The following is a 20,589-nucleotide window of genomic DNA, read 5'->3' on the forward strand; positions in this document are numbered from 1 at the left end:
CCAAAACTCAGCAGAGATTAAATACTTGTCGCACAGACATGAAAAATATAGAAACCTTGAAGTGTCTACTTTTAAGTGTCTATGTTTTGCTTATTTAACATCACGTGAATTATAGTATAAGTCACTTTGTAATATAAATCTTAGCACGTTTCACATGATAAAAAAAATGTGGCTTGAAGTCTGGAAATATGGTATAGCAAATTATTTTGTGTCCCCCCTGGCAATGGGTCACAGACCCCACTTTAAAAAACCCTGGCCTAGAAAAGTCTTATTTGTATTATATAAGGCTGGTCACTCCCTCATAATGGCTGCCATGTTGACACCAACCAAGTTAATAAACGCAAACCATGCCTCAAACTATATGTAGTTGTTTCCTCCAGTGGGGGAAGCAGAGAGGTTGTCGTATTGGTTGTTCAGAAAAACTCAATTTACACTTTTAAAATTATGAAGCAAAATGCGAAGTTGTAAATCGGTGAACTATCTTTTGGGGACATTTCTCTAGAGGTTGACAGCTATAATTGTTCTCGTCATTGAAACAAGACATTTGGCATAATGCAAAAATTGCAAATATCTGTGTAAATCTTTTCCAACTGAATTGAATGACAATCTACAAATGGTTTTAAGTGCGATTTTTACAACAGTTTGTAGCTTTTTGTTGACACTTGTAATTCATCTTAATGATTTGTCTAGCATTGTTTGTCTGTTATGTGAAGATTTTCTCTTCTGTCTGTGTTGTGTGTGTGTGCTCAGGTACAGCAGTGTGTTTCCCAGTCTGAACATGGCAGTAAAACGCAGGGAACAGGCTCTTCAAGATTATAAGAGACTCCAGTCTAAAGTGGAGAAGTATGAAGAAAAAGAGAAGACGGGGCCCATCATGGTCAAACTCCATCAGGTACAACCCAACTTCCTTTCTGACTGCGCTGCAATTTCAGGCGTTCATTTTTCAATGAGTGACTGATCTCCTAATAATACCAAAAATCCTTTAATGTGAGTTCACTCAGCGGTCATCTTGGTAACGCCCCAGGTTGCTGATTTCTATGTAGATAAAGCGAACAGCTCCTGTCCATTTGAATGGGGAAAGATAAAACTCTCCAAAACTGATTGTCAAGATCAAACCAGGAGTAAAATCTGATCGCACTAGTACCATCATTTTGTTTCTTTAGCTCAAATCAGTAACACTTTATTTTAAAGTGTTCGGTTGCACATTATATGTATTTACTATAGTAATTTCAGTTAATTGTGCGTAATTACAACTAGGGCTGAGTTGAAAATTGAGATTTTAATCAATTCTTATTTTGATGAACTGATATCAATTCTTGAACCCCATTTTGTCACTCTTTAATGTGATGTGACAGATCGCTGTTCAAGCGGTTCACATGATCCGATAATCTCTTTTGCTTTACTAATAGTTACAGCATGAAATAAACATGAAGGTATGTTGAAAGATACAGTACAACATACCAAAATGTATCCCGTCTCATGTAATCACTCAGGGTTTCAACCGCAGAAAGACATAAAAAAAAAACAGCTTATACATAATATCTCATTTACCTCATGAAAGCCTAATTATGCCTTATCTGCTAACACTTTGTTTTGATGCTCCCAAACAGACATTCTACTGATTTGAAGTAACTTTTCAACTACATATCAACTTCAATGATCATAAACTCGATAGCTAGAAAAATGAACTTTAGAGAGGAGCATTTTGCTAAAATTATAAATATATTACATTATCTGTTACCTGTTATTCAATATTTATATAAATCCGTCCTGAAAGCCACAATTTCAAGCAACTAATTACAGTAGAAACCTAATTATGTCAATAAAGTTATAATAAAAACTGCCTTATGTGCAATTTAAATATTTGCATAACAAAAAAGTTAATTTTGACCTTTAATATAGTAATGAACCAACAGACAGGGCTCCCTAAATATTTTACAGCATTAGTTAAGAGATATTGTTTTCCTTGAGATTAATTGACATTCACTGTACCTGATAAATCCAAAATGAATCAATATTGAATCAAATTAAATCAGTGCCATTGACAAGCCCAATTACAAGCAACTAATACCAATCCAATCCATTTGGCTCCAAAACTCTGGAATAGTCTTCCTGATACTGTTCGTTGCTCAGACTCGCTCTCCCAGTTTAAAACTAGATTAAAGTCTCATCTCTTCAGCCAGGCATTCATATAATCCTACAGTTCAAACTACAATCCGGCCTGTAGCTCATAAATGCCAGAGGAGAACTGGCCCCCGACTGAGCCTGGGTTCTCCCAAGGTTTGTTTTCTCCATTAGGTCACCTGATGGAGTTTTAGGACACCATTAGGTCACTTGATGGAGTTTTTCGGTTCCTTGCCACTGTTGCCTTTGGCTTGCTCAGTTGGGGATATTTTGGGGATATTTAATTTAATTTTATCAATCAATAAATTCCTCTTGAAACAAACTTTTTTGTATTATTTTAATTTAATACTGTGAAGCTGCTTTGATACAATCTGTATTGTGAAAAGCGCTATACAAATAAACTTGACTTGACTTGACTTAATCCAAACACGAACCTTATAATATGTACATGTTGTTTATTCAAATCAGTGCTTATTTGTTTAATAAATTATACTGTAACAATTTTCAGATTTATCCAGCTAATGCTTATGCACGTTCAGGAGTAAATATGCTTAATTTCCTAACACTTTTATTTCAATGGTCCACCACAGACATTCTACTAACTATAAGTCTCTTTGCAACTACATCAACAGTCAGTCATTGGAGTATTAGTAGACTGTCTGCTTAATATCTGCTAACACTTTGTTTTGATGCTCCCAAACAGACATTCTACTGATTTTAAGTAACTTTTCAACTACATATCATCTTCAACTAACTCTCATTAAAGTTAATTATAGTTAGTAGAATGACTAATGTTGACCATTGAAATAGTGTAACTGATGATTGGAACTGGGGTGTCCTTCTTTCCACTATAATGAGTGTTTCATATGTGACCATGGGCAGTTAATTTCACATTATATTCTACCTTAATAGGCCAGAGACTCTTGCTTATTTTCACGAGGGTTATTCTGACGGCTTGTATATGGATAAATTGCACATCTTAAGGCTTGTTTGCTCCGAGTGTGAATTTACAGCACAAATGTTCATTGGGACAAGATTTTAAATTCTTAACATTGGGACACACTCAAAATTCACAGTGCAATATATGTATTATTTCTGGAGCGGTGGTCCCTGGGTGCAAGAAGCTATAGATGTTAAAGTCATGTCCACCACAAACATGTAGCGAAAAGGTGTAGACATATGGCAAATAATTGTTGAAAATACAAAAATATTTTGAATACATACTACATATTGAGCTAACACTGTATTTTTGTTGGAATAGACTATTATAATTGTCATTTTAAGGTTATATACAGTAATATATAGTTTGAGTTATTGGTTGTATTTAGTATTTGAGTACATAAATGACCAGAGAGCACTTCATTATTTTTATTTTTATATTTTTTTTATATTAGAGAATGGTGATATCAGACCTTTAAACTCATTTTAAGACAAGAAATGCTTTTTAAGAAAGTGAATGGGGTAACAATTTACTTTATGGTCCAATTCTTACTATTAACTAGTTCTTTATTAGCATGCATATTACTAGGATATTGGATGTTTATTAGTACATATAAAGCACATATTAATACCTTATTCTACATTCCTTAATCCACCCAATACCTAAACTTAACAACTACCTTACTAACTATTAACAAACAGTAATCAGGAGTTTACTGAGACAAAAGTCATAGTTAATCGTGAGAATCGGACCCTAAAATAAAATGTGACCGTGAATGGGGTCAATTTTGATTTCATGCCGACTTCAGCAGGGACTCAAAGGTCAAAGACACAAAGGTCATCAGAATTACAAAAATCATAATGAGTTTTGATCTGGTCTTTATAGATTTTCCTGTAGTGGATGCTTGTGCTCGAGTGTGCCGGACCTTGAGAGTCATCAGATTTATTATAATCTGTCCACTCTCGTACTCTTCTGGCGGGATTTTTTTTAGCACGCAGCAACAAGTGAAGGAAGCTGGGCTGGATGGGTGCAGAAGTATTCAGAGCACAAGTATACATGCGAGCGAACTCACCCACGCAAGAGAAACAGCCTCTCAACTCAGCTGCACTTTTTCAAGAGGCTGCGCTCAACACACGCTGCGGGATAATTGGGTTTCGCGCACACACACACACACACACGCACATTCGCACACGGTAACACGATCCAGTGAACACAGGCAAGCAATAATTGTTTGTTCTTTTTGTTGCACACTTCTGGGTCATTGTGCATGTGTATGTTGACATGTGAAGGACTGTATGTGCACAAACAGATACAGACGGGTGCCTGGAAAACTTCAACATACATGTACATCCCATCGCCCACACACACACACTGAAGGACTTCAGCAGAGCCATAGAGGATAGACGCACTGATAAAGTGCATACATTTACACACGTCATGTATCATATATAGAAAGAAGGTCAAGTCCTAGCAAAGATCAGCACTTATAGGCCGCTTTCCCCTCCCTTCCCTGTGCTGATTGGTGATCGCATCATGAATATCACTCTTCCCCACCTCCACACCCTTGAACATGTGTGTGTGTGTGTGTGTGTGTGTGTGTGTATTTGTTGTTGTTATTCTAATGACACACATGCTTGAATAATTGGCAAGTCCTGGTTTTATTCATTGCTGCATTACGTGTTTGTTCTGCTTTTAGGCCAGGGAAGAACTGAAGCCTGTCAGGGAAGACTTTGAAGCCAAGAACAAGCAGCTATTGGACGAGATGCCCAAGTTCTACAACAGCCGCATCGACTACTTTCAGCCCAGCTTTGAGGCTCTGATACGAGCTCAGGTGAGCGTCAAATGTTCCCAGCTCAGTCACAAAACTAAAATACATCCAGTCAGTTATGTGGATCACATCGTAGAAAGCATGATTTTCTTTGTGCATGCTCTAATATTCACAACTCTAAACCTACCAGACTTCATCCATCCATCCCTCCGCTCTTCCTTCTGCACTTCTGCTCTTCTGCAACTCATCGTTTCCCTTCTAAAATGCAAAAATATATGGTCAAATATATGAATTTCGAAGACTTTCAGGCACAGTAGCAAAATCAACCAGCAAGGATGGAAAATAATCACATAAAACGAAGTCATTATGTTTTTAACCATTATAATTGGACTTAAAATTGAATGTAAGTGTGATAGTAGAAGATCAAGACTAAAGTATGAGGAATACAATAACAATGTCTCAATGCTTATTATGCGACAATATATGTCATAAAATGACCTGTGCAAATATACTGCAAATTTAGCATTTATACATAAATATGTATTTTTAGGAAGTAATACACAATGCTGTATCATGGCTATAATAAAATAGTGAAGGCTAGTAAATGTTCTTAGTTCATCTGCCATTGGGCGAAACAAAGTTGGGTTTAAACCCTGTGTAAATGTGTTCAAATAAGACCCTTTAATTGCTAAGGCTATTTTCATAGCTAGCTTTTCCTATATCCTAAATGCACACTATTACATATTTTGATGACACTTTTCAGTCTGACAAAATTACGAGTCTGAACCTGGGACAAAGGTTAAGCCAAATTTATACATAAAAGACATGAAGAGTAGTAAAAAATGTAATTATCAAGTCATGGTAAACAGTTTTATGATATTCATTTAATAAAAAGTTAAATACAACTGTTTTTTAAAACTAAATAAAACTGTTGCCTTTAATAAAAATCAAAAGCCAAAAATCTAAATCAATCAAAATCAAGTTAAAGAAACACCCTCACACACGCACAGACACACACACACACACAGTAGTAAATTTTAAAGCTGACGCTCCCTCCACCCAGATCTAATGTGATTAACCCTGAGTTACACACACACACACACACACACACACACACACACAGCAGAAACACTCCTTTATGCTGCACTCACACTCTCTCACTCTACACACTTCCCCTTCACTCTAATGTGATTAACCCCCACAATCCTGCCTCCTTATGTCCACAGCTCAGACTGTGTGTGTTATTTTAAGGGAAGTATGTGAGAGAGCTAAACACTAGAATCTAATGAATGTAGTAAAAGAGGTAAAGCCAAGTCAAACACACACACACACACACAGTCATGTCTTCAGGATGTGCGCATTCACCCCTCTCTGAAAATGTCAGGATCGTCATATCATTCCCAATTTGTTATTTTGTGTGTTTGTTTTGTGTTTTGTTGAACAGTCCCTCTATTGCTGGCATAGTGGATAATGAATAATGAATGAATGAACTATTACATTTAAAGTGCATGTATCAAAGATACAATTATCTTTTTTTCCAGTCGTACAGTTATATTAATTAAATCATACTCTTATAATAATAATAATAATAATAATAATAATAATAATATAAGGAAATCTTATGCAATGCCATTCAAGTGTCCAAATGCTTTTTGGGACATCTGTGTGTGTGTGTGTGTGTGTGTGTGTGTGTATTAGAGGAGATAAATAATATGATATCAGTAATAGCATTAAGAAACACAAACAATAGAAAAGTTTTAACCTAGAGGATGATCTATGCTGTCTTCTGCCTGCTGAGTTAAGAGAATCCTCCAAGTACGGTGGATATATAACCTATTTTCACTCAGTGTTTTACAACAATATCTTAACTGTGACCTGCTGTTAAAGCTGAATAGTCCAAGCAGGCCTTTTCTTGGTGGGTTAATCACATATTTAAAAGCCCTAATCTTCACGGCTCAGGGCTGAGCGGGCAGTGGAGATCTGTCAGGACCTGATCCAGTGCCCTATGATCCCCAAAAATGCCATCTTGATAGCCTTGAGAAACAGCCTCTCCCAGCTGTCTACTCGAACAGGCACTATTTAGGTCTGGTATATCAAACAGATAAATTGCATTGTAACGTTTATCAAAATGATGCCCTTTCTCACGTCTCTGTACTGTAATGAGAAAAATATTATTATTATTATTATCGTTATTTAAATGTTACTGTAATTAAAAGATTTGTGTTTCTATATTGCAGTAATAAGTATGAGATTATTTCACATTTGTAAAATCTTCTTGACTGGTTTTGTGAGATTTACCCATATAGGGCCAGATTTACTAACAGCTTACCGTTAGTAAATCTGCCGTCTACTGTCGGGATTTACTGAAGACACGCAGTGAACAATTAGCACTGAAAAGGCATGGACACGGCAACTTTTGCATAAGCATTTGTTGGAGTTTCCCTTTCAGATGCTGAGTTTATGGGAGGAGAATATTTAAATTACTCACTCAACGCGATTTACTGAGGTTTGCGGACTTTGCACTAGTCAATTTACTGGTATTTGCACCAGTAATGCTATATATTTCCTTAATATAGGAGATGATTCTCAATGTGTGTCAAGTAATAAGATGTCTGATTGTGTGTTATCTGATCAAAACAGGAAACAATCAATTCTGTCCCTATGATAATGTTGTACCTTTCGTCGGTTTTAAAAAAGTGGTTGATCACCCAGTCAGTTATGTTTACTCTGATGACCGGCTGACTGTACATGATCACTTGAGAGCGTTTTATTGACCAATCAGCATCCAGAAGTGCCACTATCCATTTGATAACAGGTTTATCATGTTTATGTCTAGTCATCTAGAAGCTGATTTTGTCTTCTGGTCTACTTGTATAGACTAGTAAACAACAATTGCATCAGCTTGTAAATGTCATGGATGGAACAACATCAGACTTCCTTCAAGCTAAAACCATTCCCAACTTTATGGAGACGGCAGTCTTTTGTGATTGTTTTTGTGTAGCCACACTTTGTGGCGTTCCGCTTTTGTCATTTGCTCTATTGAAAACCAGACGTGGGTGCTTTGGAAAAAATAAAGGTTATAAATAAATGAACACATGAATGTAGTATTACGCTGATCTTAGGTCAGGCCTGAAATGCAGTCTTTCCCCAAGCTTTTTGCTAACAGATGGGCAGCAGAGAGACCTAACAAATGACCGAGTCTCATTCATCAAGTGCTTTCTGTAACCCAGAGTGCCATACCTCCAACACCCACATACTCCGAGACACCGTCACCGACAGCAGCTCTCTGTGACGAGGAAGAGGAGGGTGTCTCTGTCAGACACACGGTGTAGGTGGACTTCTGAGACTGCTGACTGTATTACTATAGGTGCAGTGAGAGCTACTTCCCTTCATATCTGATGGACGTCAGATTAGACAGTGTGTGTTTGTGTTTCCAGGAATCCTGGAGTGGACACAGTTTGACTCACCAAACATCCAGTCATTCTGAGAGTCCCTCATCCTGCTGAGTCATTCACACACACATATCAGGGGAAGAGGATTCATAGAAATTTGGCCTGAAGAGAGATACATGCACGCATGTACATCCTAGATGGCCACGGGATGAGCCGAATTTACACACTCTGGCACATTTTCTAGAAGCCACTGCATTGAGTTCTGAGTCTTGACCACTTGTACAAGTGGGAACTCTTTAGATGCAGGAAAAATATGATATTCACAAATCTTATCTTCCCCACCTATTTAACAGTACGTATACTGTGTCTTCATTAAGCAAAAGCTTGCTCCCCGCAGAGCATCACATTGTCACCCGAGTGTGTGCGTTAGACCAGGGATAGCCAACCCTGCTCCTGAAGAGCCACCATCCTGTGGAGTTTAGCTCAACCCCAATCCAACACACCTGAAGAAGCTAATCAAGGTATTCAGGAACACTTGACAATTACAGGTAAGTGTGTTGGAGCAGAGTTGGAACTGAAGTCTGTGGGAAGGTGTCTCTCCAGGAGCAGCGTTGAGGAGCTAGACACTGTGTGGTGGAATGAAAGAAAATGCAAGGATCTCAAGAAAGCTTTTAAAAGTTGAACTTGACATCTTTAGAACATAATGCATGTAGCGAGATACTAAAGAAGCTTGAGACCCAATCCATTGGCCAAAGATGGCCCGAATTTGTATTGCTGTAATAGAATGATAACTATCATACAGCTAAAGCATGTGATATTTGTGACCTGTAATTTCTGTGATACAAAATTACAGTATCAGCAGTTTTACAAAGGGGCACAGTGGGCAGCAATGTTTCCTCACAGCAAGAAGGTCCCAGGTTCAAGTCCCGACTCAGTCCTAGTTAAGTCCCAGAAACTCTGGTTTCCCACAAAATCCAAAGAGATGGAGGTCAGGAGAATTTTAGACACTAAATTGTGAGTGTGTGTGTTAAGGCCGGACTACTTTATTTTCTGTGATCCGCTCCATCTATTGCACAATCAAGTGCTTACGGAGTAACTTTATTGACCGTGAGCGCAGATGTATCCATCCAGCACATGTGCGCTACCTAGTGGACTTTTTGATTCAGCCATGCAATGGACTGGCCATCAGTCCAATGGGGTTTCTTTCAGTCCTTGACCTGAAGGCAGGTATAGGCTCTTGCATCCCTCCAACCTTTGAAAAGTGGGCTGGAGATGGATGGATAATTGTACAAAGGCAGTAATTATTCCAAATGGACTTCTATTCCAAAGCAGATTTCCTTCTCATCTTATTATCACTCAATACTGTAGGTAACCTCGAGCTGATTGGTCCATGGTTAGTGAGTATTCTGAGATAATGTTTAGCCGGACTCAATTTGGGACATCGGTGGCTGGAGTGTTATTACAGTGTGTGTGTGTGTGTGTGTGTGTGTGTGTATATGTTTAATTAGTTAAATAGATGCGTGTTTAGAATATATTAATCTGTGTGACAGAAGTATAAATACTAATCCCCTTTGAAGCTTGTTCTGGTCAAGAATCACCCGCTTCAAGAGGAAGGGCCCGTCTGGATGATATGTTCAACGACCAACCACAATTAGATTTTTTTTTTATGTGTTTTTTTTAAAGGGCGGTAAATCTTAAATCGACGAAACCACAATAATAGATTGGTGTGGTATCTTGTTCAAATCATGGCACAGCTGTCTCCACAAATAGTTCAACAATACAGCAGCAAAGGGATGATCGGAAATGTGTGTTGACTTTGCGGTCAGAATATCCTTCCATCTGCAAGTAATAAGTACCGATTGTTTAATGGATATATCTCTGAATCAAAGCAGCCAAGTTATTGGGGATGTCACGTTTACTTGCTATTAACTGCTGCAAACTGAGTCTTACGAAGGCAAAATCTGCGCAAACTAAAATCCTTGAAACCTAGTTCTCACAAACTGGCGCCTGCGCCTTGACTGCCGAAAGCTGCGTAACCGCAACCAATCAGATTGGAGCTTGTCGTTTTGGGAAAGCTGTCGTTTGCAGCATGTATCTTACATGAACGGTCCGTGGGAGTGCTGTCTGAAGCCGAGACATAAATACGCTGCCGTACCTGCGCTTTAGCTTGTGTGTGGCGGCATCATTCATTGGCCATTTTGATTGATCTCTGACAGGTCCAAGGCGGATTTTCCTCTGAACTAGTTTTCCTTCCAGCCCCACGTGCTGCACGGCAAACAGATCCCCTCTCCGCTCTTCATGTGGTGAGACCACCATAAACAGGACAGACCAGTATCCGCTTCCATTCAGCACTGGGCAGGAACTGGCCTCTCATAGATCACAGAGCGCCACTGACGGCCAGTCTTTGATTAGAGTCTGAAGTCATTTCGAGCAATCCCAGAGGCAGTTTACACAATCTATTCAAAAGAGATGTGCTTCATCACAGTGTTTGGGGCCGCATTTATACATCTGCCCTACAAAAGCCCTCAAAAGTGTCTTTGCAATCCGTGGGTGTCTGAACTCAATGGCTCCTGTGTGAACAGTGGAGTTGAGTTACACTCATCAATCGAAATTCCGCTGCGTATCACTAGCTAACAAGACCGTTTCCCGCTTTTATGGCCTCTGCATTTCAGTGACATTCACAGTGGTATTGCTGAATGAAGTATCGCTATTATTGTTGCTCATCAGATTTAGGGTCAATAATTGGAACAAACTTTTAAAGGGAAAAAAATTGACAATGTGTATAATTGACTTTCTACTGTGCAACTCAAAAGAAGTTATTTAAAAATATATATATCTTTGTGTATTTGTTTTCTTTTGTAATTTGTACAGAAAAAGAACAAAACAAAAATGACAAAACAATGAAAGTCAATGGGGTCCAATGTTATGCTCTTTTGGACCCCATTGACTTGCATTCATTTTTTTATTTATTTTTTCTCAAATAATTTAAGACTTAGAAGTGGGCCAGTAAGACACCTATCAAGCATTCAGATAGCAACACCCTAGCATCATGATGGCGAGTTTTGCGCTGGCAAACACCACTCGTATTGTCTTGAGAATTTGTTTTCTCACAGGGTTTTAAGGCTATTGTAGACGTGGATGGGTTTTTTAAACGCTCATACAGTAAGCAGCTTGAATAAATGTGCTGTGTGTAGGTTTGAGAGCCGAGCAGCTGTATTTCCCAGCGCTTTCAATGGCGGCCCACTCCTCCTGGAGTCTTGTAATGTGATTAAAGGCTATTAATCATCAAAGCGTCTCTCGCGGGACCCCTGACTCACGGGCCGGGGGAAGAGCAGGGGCGGGACGTGTCAAGAAAGCTTTCAGCCGACACTCGCTCGCTCACACACCGATCAGAGAAGATCAGGGTCACCTGCTACCCACAGACCCATGAGCGTAATCTCTGGATGATTTTTGGTTGTCTTGTATGAGCGGGAGTGAAGAATATCCCTTGTTTGAAAAAGCCAAGTTCTTTATTTAGATTCGCACAAAGTTACAAACACAAATTAAGCCTAGAAATGGCCTCAGATATGCAGTGATTCTGTAGTGTAGTTTGGACAGGGCTTGTGTCTCTAGCATCACTATGTCGTAATTATCCGTGGAAAACGTGGGGGTTTTATTGAGTCTGATTTTCCGACTCAAAGGGGGAGTCAATCCGAAGGGGCGTGGCTTTGACTTTTAGGGGCGTGTCATCATGAATCAGGTCAGATTCTAGGTGGTATTGATCACATATGTTGTGTACTGTCGTTGAAGAATCGTTACAAAGACTGCCAGATAATACTATTAAATTGGCTAATTTATGAGATGACGGGCTTGTACGACAAAACTACTTTTCCCATCATTCCCTGTGACTCGGGAGAATAATAAAATACATAAATGACCAATTAAAAGGCTTATGCACCTAATTATGTGTTGTGGCATAAAGTGTTAAGCAACAGGTTCATAGAGAATCACTTTGTTCCAAATTAGCATTTGTTACTGTGATTTCTGAACACTCAAATCAGAAATTGCCAGGTAAAAACAAACAAAAAACTCCTGTTAAAAATTTAAACTGGGAATGTGTGTATTGATGTATTGTACTTGAGCTCTCTTTCTCTGTGTTTTCTCCCAGGTGGCCTATTTTACGGAGATGCACAAGATCTTCACTGAACTGACGGATCAGATTGACCAGGGCGGGCTGACAGATGACCAGAGGAAACTAGAGAACGAGGCCAAACTCAATGAGTTGCGAGCGCTGTCCATCGTGGCCGATGACTGAGACTGAAAACTGTGATTTTAATGGAGTCACGGCAACATTTATTTATTTCTTTTTCTGTTTGTTACTTTTTATTGATAATGAAGTCTTATTCGGAGTATTTTGTTGACAGATGAAGCCATCAGCAAACTTCCTAAATGTTTTGTTTTTTTGCCTTTAGTCTCTACAAACTGACCAACGATTGATCACTGAAGTTCTAACAGATCATTTGCATGTTTATCTTTCAGATTTTCCATCCACCAGAGGCTAAATTAATATTTAAATGTTAATAAGCTAAAGCTTAGTTTTCTATACGAATAGAGTTCACACACTACTTATGCATTTTTTAAAGCATCTTTACAATACAGTGCAACACTGGAATCGTGCAGAGAATCAACATTTATATTAAACTGTTGATGACTGATATGCCGGTGGTTATCATGGAAAAATATAGGAACTTTAACATGATGCTTTTCACATGCATTTAAACGATACTCTGCCTCCCTCTACTGACACTTCTGAAACATCTTTTCTTTTTGTGACTGACCTGTGTTTGTGCCCATTGTATTCGCTAATGAAGGAAAGACCGTTTTGTTAATGTTATTTTTTGTTGTATTTCCCAATAGTCTTAACAGCCATAATTCATAATGTACTATTTGGAAAAGTTGCCAATAGTTTCAGGGCCAATTAATTAATTCACACATTTGAATCACATACTGACAATCAATATATATAATGAAGTGTTTTTTTAAACTGTAAGAGCTTTGATTATATAAATAGAAAATGATTTGTTCGTTTTGACGTTAATATTTGAATATTATTGCAAATGATATACAGGTAATTGGATTATTGAATGTGCCTTCACAGAGATCCCAGGGTTAAAATGTAATAGAAAATGTTCATTTTGGATAAAACATCTAACAAATGAATTAAAACTTAAGAGCATGTTGTTACAGTCCTGCTTTGCTTTTGAAATAACAGAAAATATTTTCTCTAAAACTCTGGACCCATAGCCTTATTTTCAAAATGTGCATATTTCTTCTTTTCATTTCTCAAATTGAAGTGTTCTTTAAACATAATGTGTTTGTTGTTGTTTAGTTGTCATACACCCTTACAGTAAACTGGTTTTGGACGTCCACTGTTTGTCTGATGTGTTTGTACAGCTTTACCAGGTCGAGGTGAAGACTTTAAAACATCTTTTTTTGTATCTTAGTCTTTTTCATCCAAAGGGATGTCAGTACACATTGCAGGGATACTGGAGGGATCTGGGTTTGGACACAGTGAGGGGTAAAACTGTGATCCAGGGATTGGGATTGAACCAGTTTGTACACAACAGATGAACATCATTCTCAATCAACCAGTCTTCATATACACTGTCAGGAAGAGCTGTGATCGTTATTGCACAGGAATTTGTCATAATTCATCGTCTTTATTCTTCTGTCAATAAAAGAAAGTAAAATACAGTACAGCTCTATCAGCTGCAATTAGTCAAACATTTACAGTTGAAAATACTCATTTACAGACATCTCATCTGTCAACACAACAAATGAAGCGCAGCATCAAAATTCATACAGATTGTTCTTCAGAGGTGCTCATAATTACAAAACTGTCAAATATCTATAAAAGCTATTCTTTCCAATAGGTTCATCAGGTCCCAAATCTTGTAAAATGCATCCCAACGTTCCTGATCTATGTGTTAGGATGAAGAGTGGCTGTCTAAAATGACAGACTAAAACTCAATCTAGATCACTACATGAGAAAAATGTGAAGACTTCAGTCTTTATCATAAATTATTGAGAACGGTTTCCTGTCAGTAGCATCACCCTTATTTAGCAGGTTAGTTGAAATGTTTTAGAGGAATCGGCTTGATGAGAGTGTGTGCTGGGACTGTATTAGCGTGAGTGCTCTATATGGAGGATTTACTGTACATCTGTGCGATCTGCTCACTGAAGAGTCGCTGTAGATCCACACGCTTGCTCTTCAGGGTCGGCGTCAGGAGGCCGTTCGACACGCTAAACATTTCAGGGTGCAAATATAAGTCCTTCACCTGAGAAAGAGAAAGAGAGGGAAAACAGCTCTGATGTTCATGAACAGCTGTACACAAAAAGCTGGAGTGTTTCACTGATAAAACGGTGGTTCTCAAACCTTCTGGACCGTCCTCTACTGTCCCTGAGACTATTCCTTAATCGTTTTAATCCGTATTCAGTTTAATTACTGGATAAGGATTAAAGGGAAAGTTCAACCAAAAATGAAAATTCTACTAAACTCTACTTGCTTATTAATACACAAGAACAAACTTCACTAGCTCAAATGTGCTAAACCTATTTTTGTTCTTACACATCAAAGCATCAGATCTGGTGAGCGGAAGCTCAACTTGCCTATGTTTGTGCGCTGATCAGTGATTTTATGTCTGTTTTCTAATTTATTATTTTCTAAAAAGTGGATAGGGTCTCTAGTGACCTGAAGTATGTAATATATATATATATATGAAGAGTTCAGATGCAAAAGCCTTTAAGTGCCATCTGCAATTTTCTTCTAGAATGATCATTTTTATCAAGCTTGTATATTTAAGTTCAGTAATTTCACTTAAATGGCAATGAAAATGACCTATTAATTGTCATTTAAGTGAAATGACTGAACTTAAATATACGAGCTTGATAAAAATGATCATTCTAGAAGAAAATTTCAGATGGCACTTACAGGCTTTTGCATCTGAACTCTTCATATATATATATATATATATATATATATATATATATATATTTTTTTTTTTTTTTTTTTTTTTTTTTTGTGCAACAGTTGAATCTCTAATGACTCAATAAGTGCAGTTCACCTTTATTCTGTCTGATTGATGACGTGATGTTTCACTCATAATTACCACAAACATCATCAGCAAAACTTGAAATGGTTCAGTGATTTACTGCTGAACGCAATCATATATCAGTCTCACTGTCACTTGATGTTGGATCTGGTGAAGAAGCCGTCAGCGATCAAAATACTGATTTCTCAGATCTTGAAAACTATAGTTTTGAGAATATGTTTGAGATGGCGAATATGAGCCAGATGCTGAACGAACTGGGAAATGAGCTCTGACGATGATGATGATGATGGTAAAAAAACATCTGCTCAAATTGAACCCTTCTAAATTCCAAAAGGTAATGAATTTTTTTTTTTGTCATTGTCATTAAAATATCAGGACAGTTTTACACTGTAGCGGCAGAAAGAAAATCCACTAGACCCAAATATGTAATGATGATTGACGTCACTTTTGTATGTTTAAAGGTTAAATCTAAATTCAATCTGTTCAGCATATAAAGTTATTGTGTCTCTACAGAAAACTTGGATTAAACTGCTCAATTCAAATGAACGTTTTGAAGCATTAAAGTTTTGGTGAGGTTTTGGATGAAAAAAGAATTAAAATAAGAAATATATTGATTCTTAGTTATTTTAATGCTTGTTTTGTCTTTTTTAAATCATTCTTGAAGTCCCCTTGAAAGTTTGCCTAAGAACCACTGGTGTAAAATCATTAAAATGATCCAGCAATGATTGTCAGAGCCCTGTTGAAGACCGGCGGCTCCACCAACACAAATCACTGGCAATGCATAACTGAAACTCAGTCCGACCTTGACATCTTTACAACAGCAGTAACAAATATTTTAATATTTTTTGCAAGTGCTGTACCCAAAACACGAGCTGCACATTTTTGCTGTCAGTCCTTTGTAAATGTGTTTCCAAACTGAAGGATGAATCATATTTCTATTGACATAATCTGACATGTTAAAGGGATGGTTCGGAGTAAAATCCCACTATATCCTTATGCATCGCTTTCTGCCAGGACTTTTACGGGCTTTTCCCAAACCACTGAAGTGACCTCGACACCCGGGTTAGCGGTAGCATAAGCCATCAGGCAAGTGTTATTTAAATAAACTCCTGATGTACTTACAAACTTAAGGGGGTGTATGGCTCGAGGTCATGGTGCAAAGGACCCTAGGTTAATATTACTCCGAACCATCCCTTTAAGATCCCGATATACTTGCAGCAAAATTATTAACAAAAATCACAGTGGTGTAAATGTGGATGTGTTTGCACAAGCTGTGCAATTCGGCACTCCAATCAATAACAAATGAACCGGAGAAGGCGGAGCCTCAGAGCCACACCTACCTATTACATCATCACCACAGACTAGCGGTAGTTTGACGGCGTTTACCAGCCGGAGTGATCTTTTCTAGAAAGTTCACTTTGGCGAGTTGTTTCGAACTCCAAACAAATTTCGTTTTGGCCTGATTTTGTTCAAAATGACCTCACACCAGTTGGTTCTTCAATTTCTGTAAATAACCCAGAATGCTCCTCTGAGGGTCTACCTGCTCAAACGACTTGAGTCCAGCCTCCTTCCCCACTGCCGTCATGTCCTCCAGCACGGCTTTCTTCACATCCTACCATTCAAACGGGATGAAGAGAACACATTTCACCGACCGCATGAGCATGTTTATCAGATTAAAACTATTGATATCTCATGCTAAGTTGAGAAATTGCAGTGTGCGCACAAGTGTTAGGCGTTATGGCATGTTTAACTCTTTCCCCGCCAGCATTTTTTTTTACATTTTCACAAAAATCATGTCCACCAGAATATGTTGTATGAATATCTGAACATACAATATTTTACAAGACAGAACAAAGACTCTGCTTTAAAAAAAAAAAAAAAAGATTCATATATACTTTTTTATCACTACTTAAACATTTTAGTTTAGGTTAGTTAAAAAAAAGCAACATATTAAACAAAAAGCTGAGAAAATTGAGTTTTTGTCAAAGGCTATATCCAGATCAGATTCAGATCAATGATCAAACACACAGATGGAGTAGATTGAGTTCATCAACACCCCTAAAGCTTCACAGTCCTAAAGCTCGTCCTGGGTCAACATCTCATTCAGTAACATTAGGCAGTTTTCATTTATATTCCATTTAATGTTCGATGCTTTAGTTGCTTATTTCAGATTATTCTTCGCCTGTGTTTTGATCCAGAGATTCAGTTCTCTTTCAGAAGAAGTGTAATAGCGCCCCCTACCGGAAATTTCCATTAATGGCGGGGAAAGAGTTAATATAGTTTGGCGACAAATTGGTCCCCAGAAATGAGTTAAATTTGCATGTGTACTGTATATGGCATTAAAGCTCACAGGATTTTGACAAAGCTCTTCGTATGATCCGACTATCCCTCTTTCTTTGGCCCAGTCGACAAACACCTCCGGGTCTGGAACTACAACTCCTAAAAGATAAGACTAAAAACAGAGAAGGATGAGGACGCTGTCAGTTTCACTGCACTAAAACACTGTTGTACTTAGATGCATGTATGCTTACTTGTAGACTATCTCCGTGCACGAAGACCTGCAGAACAGGAACACAGCGAGTGTAGACGTTCTCGATCTTCTCGGGAGCGATGTACTCGCCCTGGGACAGCTTAAAGATGTTCTTCTTTCTGTCCACAATGCGCAAAGTGCCGTTCTGAAAGATCAAATGTTCACACAGGATTTCATTCAGAACACTAGAAACAATTCATAACTCTTAAAAGGAAAATATATACTGCATACAAACAGCTGTAATGACAATCCCGGAGGAATTTTTTTTTTGCCTAAAATGACTGAATTTGCTGCATATATTTGTGCCATTTTTTCAGTTTTGTACTGAAAAGCGACCAATAATCATTATTTACTTATATAATTAGTGTTAGTGATAGTAAGAGTACAATTATCTCTAAATACTTTTGTGCATAATTAATAACTAAAATAGTGGTTATGGTTCCCCATGCACAAACCAACGGTGACACCAGTACTCTACTGGGAATACAGAATTGATTTAGACACAATAGCTTTTTATATTTTAAAATATTAAGTTATGTTTTTACAATTTAACAATTATATCATTGTCTATTGTTGTTTAATCATTGCTAGTGAGTGCAATCACTGATGATAATACACTATTTCAAAAGTCCATATCCACTAAAATAATGTCATTATTAAAACCTACTGGTGAAACCAGGCATTATGGGGACTAGCATATATTCGGCCCAATATACAGTATATACAGTATTACATATAGTAGTTGAAAGGTAGGGTAGGCAATTTGTTTAATAGACACATTTTGTTATACCGGTTAAATAATAATGGCCGATAATGTGGAGATTGCTTGATTTTGCACTAAATTCTGTGATCGCAGAATTGCTAAATCCTGGATGGACTGTAAAGTAATCTGAAGTAGCAATGAATCCAATTTAAAGTGTGCAATCCTTCTGGAGGAAGACGTCTCACCGGCAGCCACTGTCCCACGTCTCCGGTGTGAAGCCAGCCGTCAGCGTCCAGAGTCTCTCCTGTCCTCTCTTCATCCTTCAGATACCCTCGGAAGACACTGGGCCCCCGGATACAGATCTGACACGTGCATGTATAACACAGTATTCAACAGATAATACATTTGTTTCAATTAACATTTGAGTCAAAAGTGTTCCCAGAAGACCTCACACAGTGTTGTTGTTACTAAGCAACAGCATTGTCAAAGGCCCGTGTTACAAGTCACTTGCCAAATTACCCACAACCGCAGAAAAAGTCTCCACATGGGTCGGTGGTTAATTTCTCACCGTGATCAAAGATACTGACCTCTCCTTCTCCGTTCTTGGCATAGTAGTTCATGTCGGGGATGTCGGTCAGCTTCACCATAGCGCAGGGTAAAGGAGCGCCGACATGACCTGAAACACACCACACTGCTGTAAGGCCAGGCCAAATACACGGGATACTCTCAGTTAAAAAACAAAGCAATACAGTACAGTTCAAACTAAGGTTTGGATCAAATTGATCATGTGAAAAAATAAAGGCATCTATAATTTTACAAAAGATTTCGATTTAAAATAAATGCCGTTCTTTTGAACTTTTTCTTCTTCAAGGAATCATGTGACACTGAAGACTGGAGTAATGATGCTAAAAAATCAGCTTTGCCAAGACAGGAATAAATGATAAAATATATTAAATTTGATAACATCCATTCTCCTCCGCTTCTCCGGGTGGCAGCAGTAGGATCACACACATGTCCTTTTCCCCAGCTACTATCTCCCAAGGCATTCCCCAGGCCAGCCGGGAGATAAAATCCCTCCAGCGTGTCTTATTTCTGCCTGAGGACTCTTCCCAGTTGGACAAGCTCAGAACATCTCCACCAGGAGTATCCCGAAAAAGATGCCCGAATCACCTCAACTTACTCCTTTTGATGCAAAAGTGTCTCTATTCCAAGTCCTTCCCGGCTGTCAGGGCATCACAACCCGTCTCTCATGGTTAGCCTAGGCACTCGTACCTGCAATATCGTTCTTTCGGTCACTACCCAGAGTTCATTACCATTGTCATAGTCCATGGAACATAGATTGACTGATAAATTGAAAGCATCACCTTCATGCCAAGTTCCTGCTTCATAACAACAGACTTGTACAATGACCGTGTACAAGGACTTGTACAAAGGGCTGCAGCAGTAATATGCACATTGTACAAGCCGTTTGTTATCAACCACCTGCTCCGACCTGCCCTCGTTCGTGAACAAGACCCCGAGGTACTTGAACTCCTCCACTTGGGGAAGCAACTTGCCCCCTTCCCAGAGTTCCCCTTCCCAATCCACCTTTTCCAGCTGAGAACCATGGCCTCAGATTTGGAGGTGATGACTCTCATCCCCACCGCTTCACACTCTGTCGCAAACCACAAACAGAATCAGTGACCAGATACAGCCGGCGGAGTTCAATGCTCACTGGGAACAAGCTTGACTTACTACCATGAATAAGGACACAGCTCTCACACCGCCTGTACAGGGACCGAATGAAGTCCTCATCGACACGACAGCCACCGGCACTGATCCTCAACAAACCTGTCTCCATATCCACGTGACTCCGATCTTCAGCCAGATTAAATAATCTTCAGACTGAATAATCTTCTGATTGTTCCAATCCAATCTGACTTCTGACCTATAATGCTGCCTGAATCATAATCATACATTGTTCGTTCATTGGCCAGAGGAGATCTGGCCCCGACTGAGCCTTGTTTCTCACAAGGTTTTTTTTCTCCATTCTTTCTTCGCC

At 38.5% G+C, this 20,589-nt stretch overlaps 2 protein-coding genes and 1 long non-coding RNA gene across 3 annotated transcripts in view; 2 read left to right on the plus strand and 1 right to left on the minus strand.

Moving 5' to 3' along the window:
* The window catches only part of bin3 (bridging integrator 3), a 60,355-nt gene extending 46,723 nt beyond the window's left edge, over positions 1-13,632 (plus strand). Inside the window, exons 7-9 of the mRNA XM_082188814.1 lie at positions 751-892; positions 4,761-4,895; positions 12,372-13,632. Of these exons, the coding sequence (XP_082044940.1) occupies positions 751-892; positions 4,761-4,895; positions 12,372-12,518 (424 nt within the window). The 3' untranslated portion in view covers positions 12,519-13,632. The remainder of the gene's footprint in view (positions 1-750; positions 893-4,760; positions 4,896-12,371) is intronic.
* Positions 4,903-11,179, plus strand: LOC309513083. The gene is made up of 2 exons (XR_014211283.1): positions 4,903-7,037; positions 7,070-11,179. It is a non-coding gene; the product is annotated as an uncharacterized lncRNA (long non-coding RNA).
* Positions 13,633-13,903: 271 nt separating the features above from the next.
* The window catches only part of acsl2 (acyl-CoA synthetase long chain family member 2), a 43,740-nt gene continuing 37,054 nt past the window's right edge, over positions 13,904-20,589 (minus strand). The window contains exons 16-21 of the mRNA XM_082188709.1: positions 19,136-19,224; positions 18,794-18,910; positions 17,847-17,990; positions 17,666-17,767; positions 16,856-16,927; positions 13,904-14,541 (exon numbers count right to left, since the gene is read on the minus strand). Of these exons, the coding sequence (XP_082044835.1) occupies positions 14,401-14,541; positions 16,856-16,927; positions 17,666-17,767; positions 17,847-17,990; positions 18,794-18,910; positions 19,136-19,224 (665 nt within the window). The 3' untranslated portion in view covers positions 13,904-14,400. The remainder of the gene's footprint in view (positions 14,542-16,855; positions 16,928-17,665; positions 17,768-17,846; positions 17,991-18,793; positions 18,911-19,135; positions 19,225-20,589) is intronic.

Source organism: Leuciscus leuciscus (assembly GCF_965113295.1).
Source record: "Leuciscus leuciscus genome assembly, chromosome: 13".
NCBI lineage: Eukaryota > Metazoa > Chordata > Actinopteri > Cypriniformes > Leuciscidae > Leuciscus > Leuciscus leuciscus.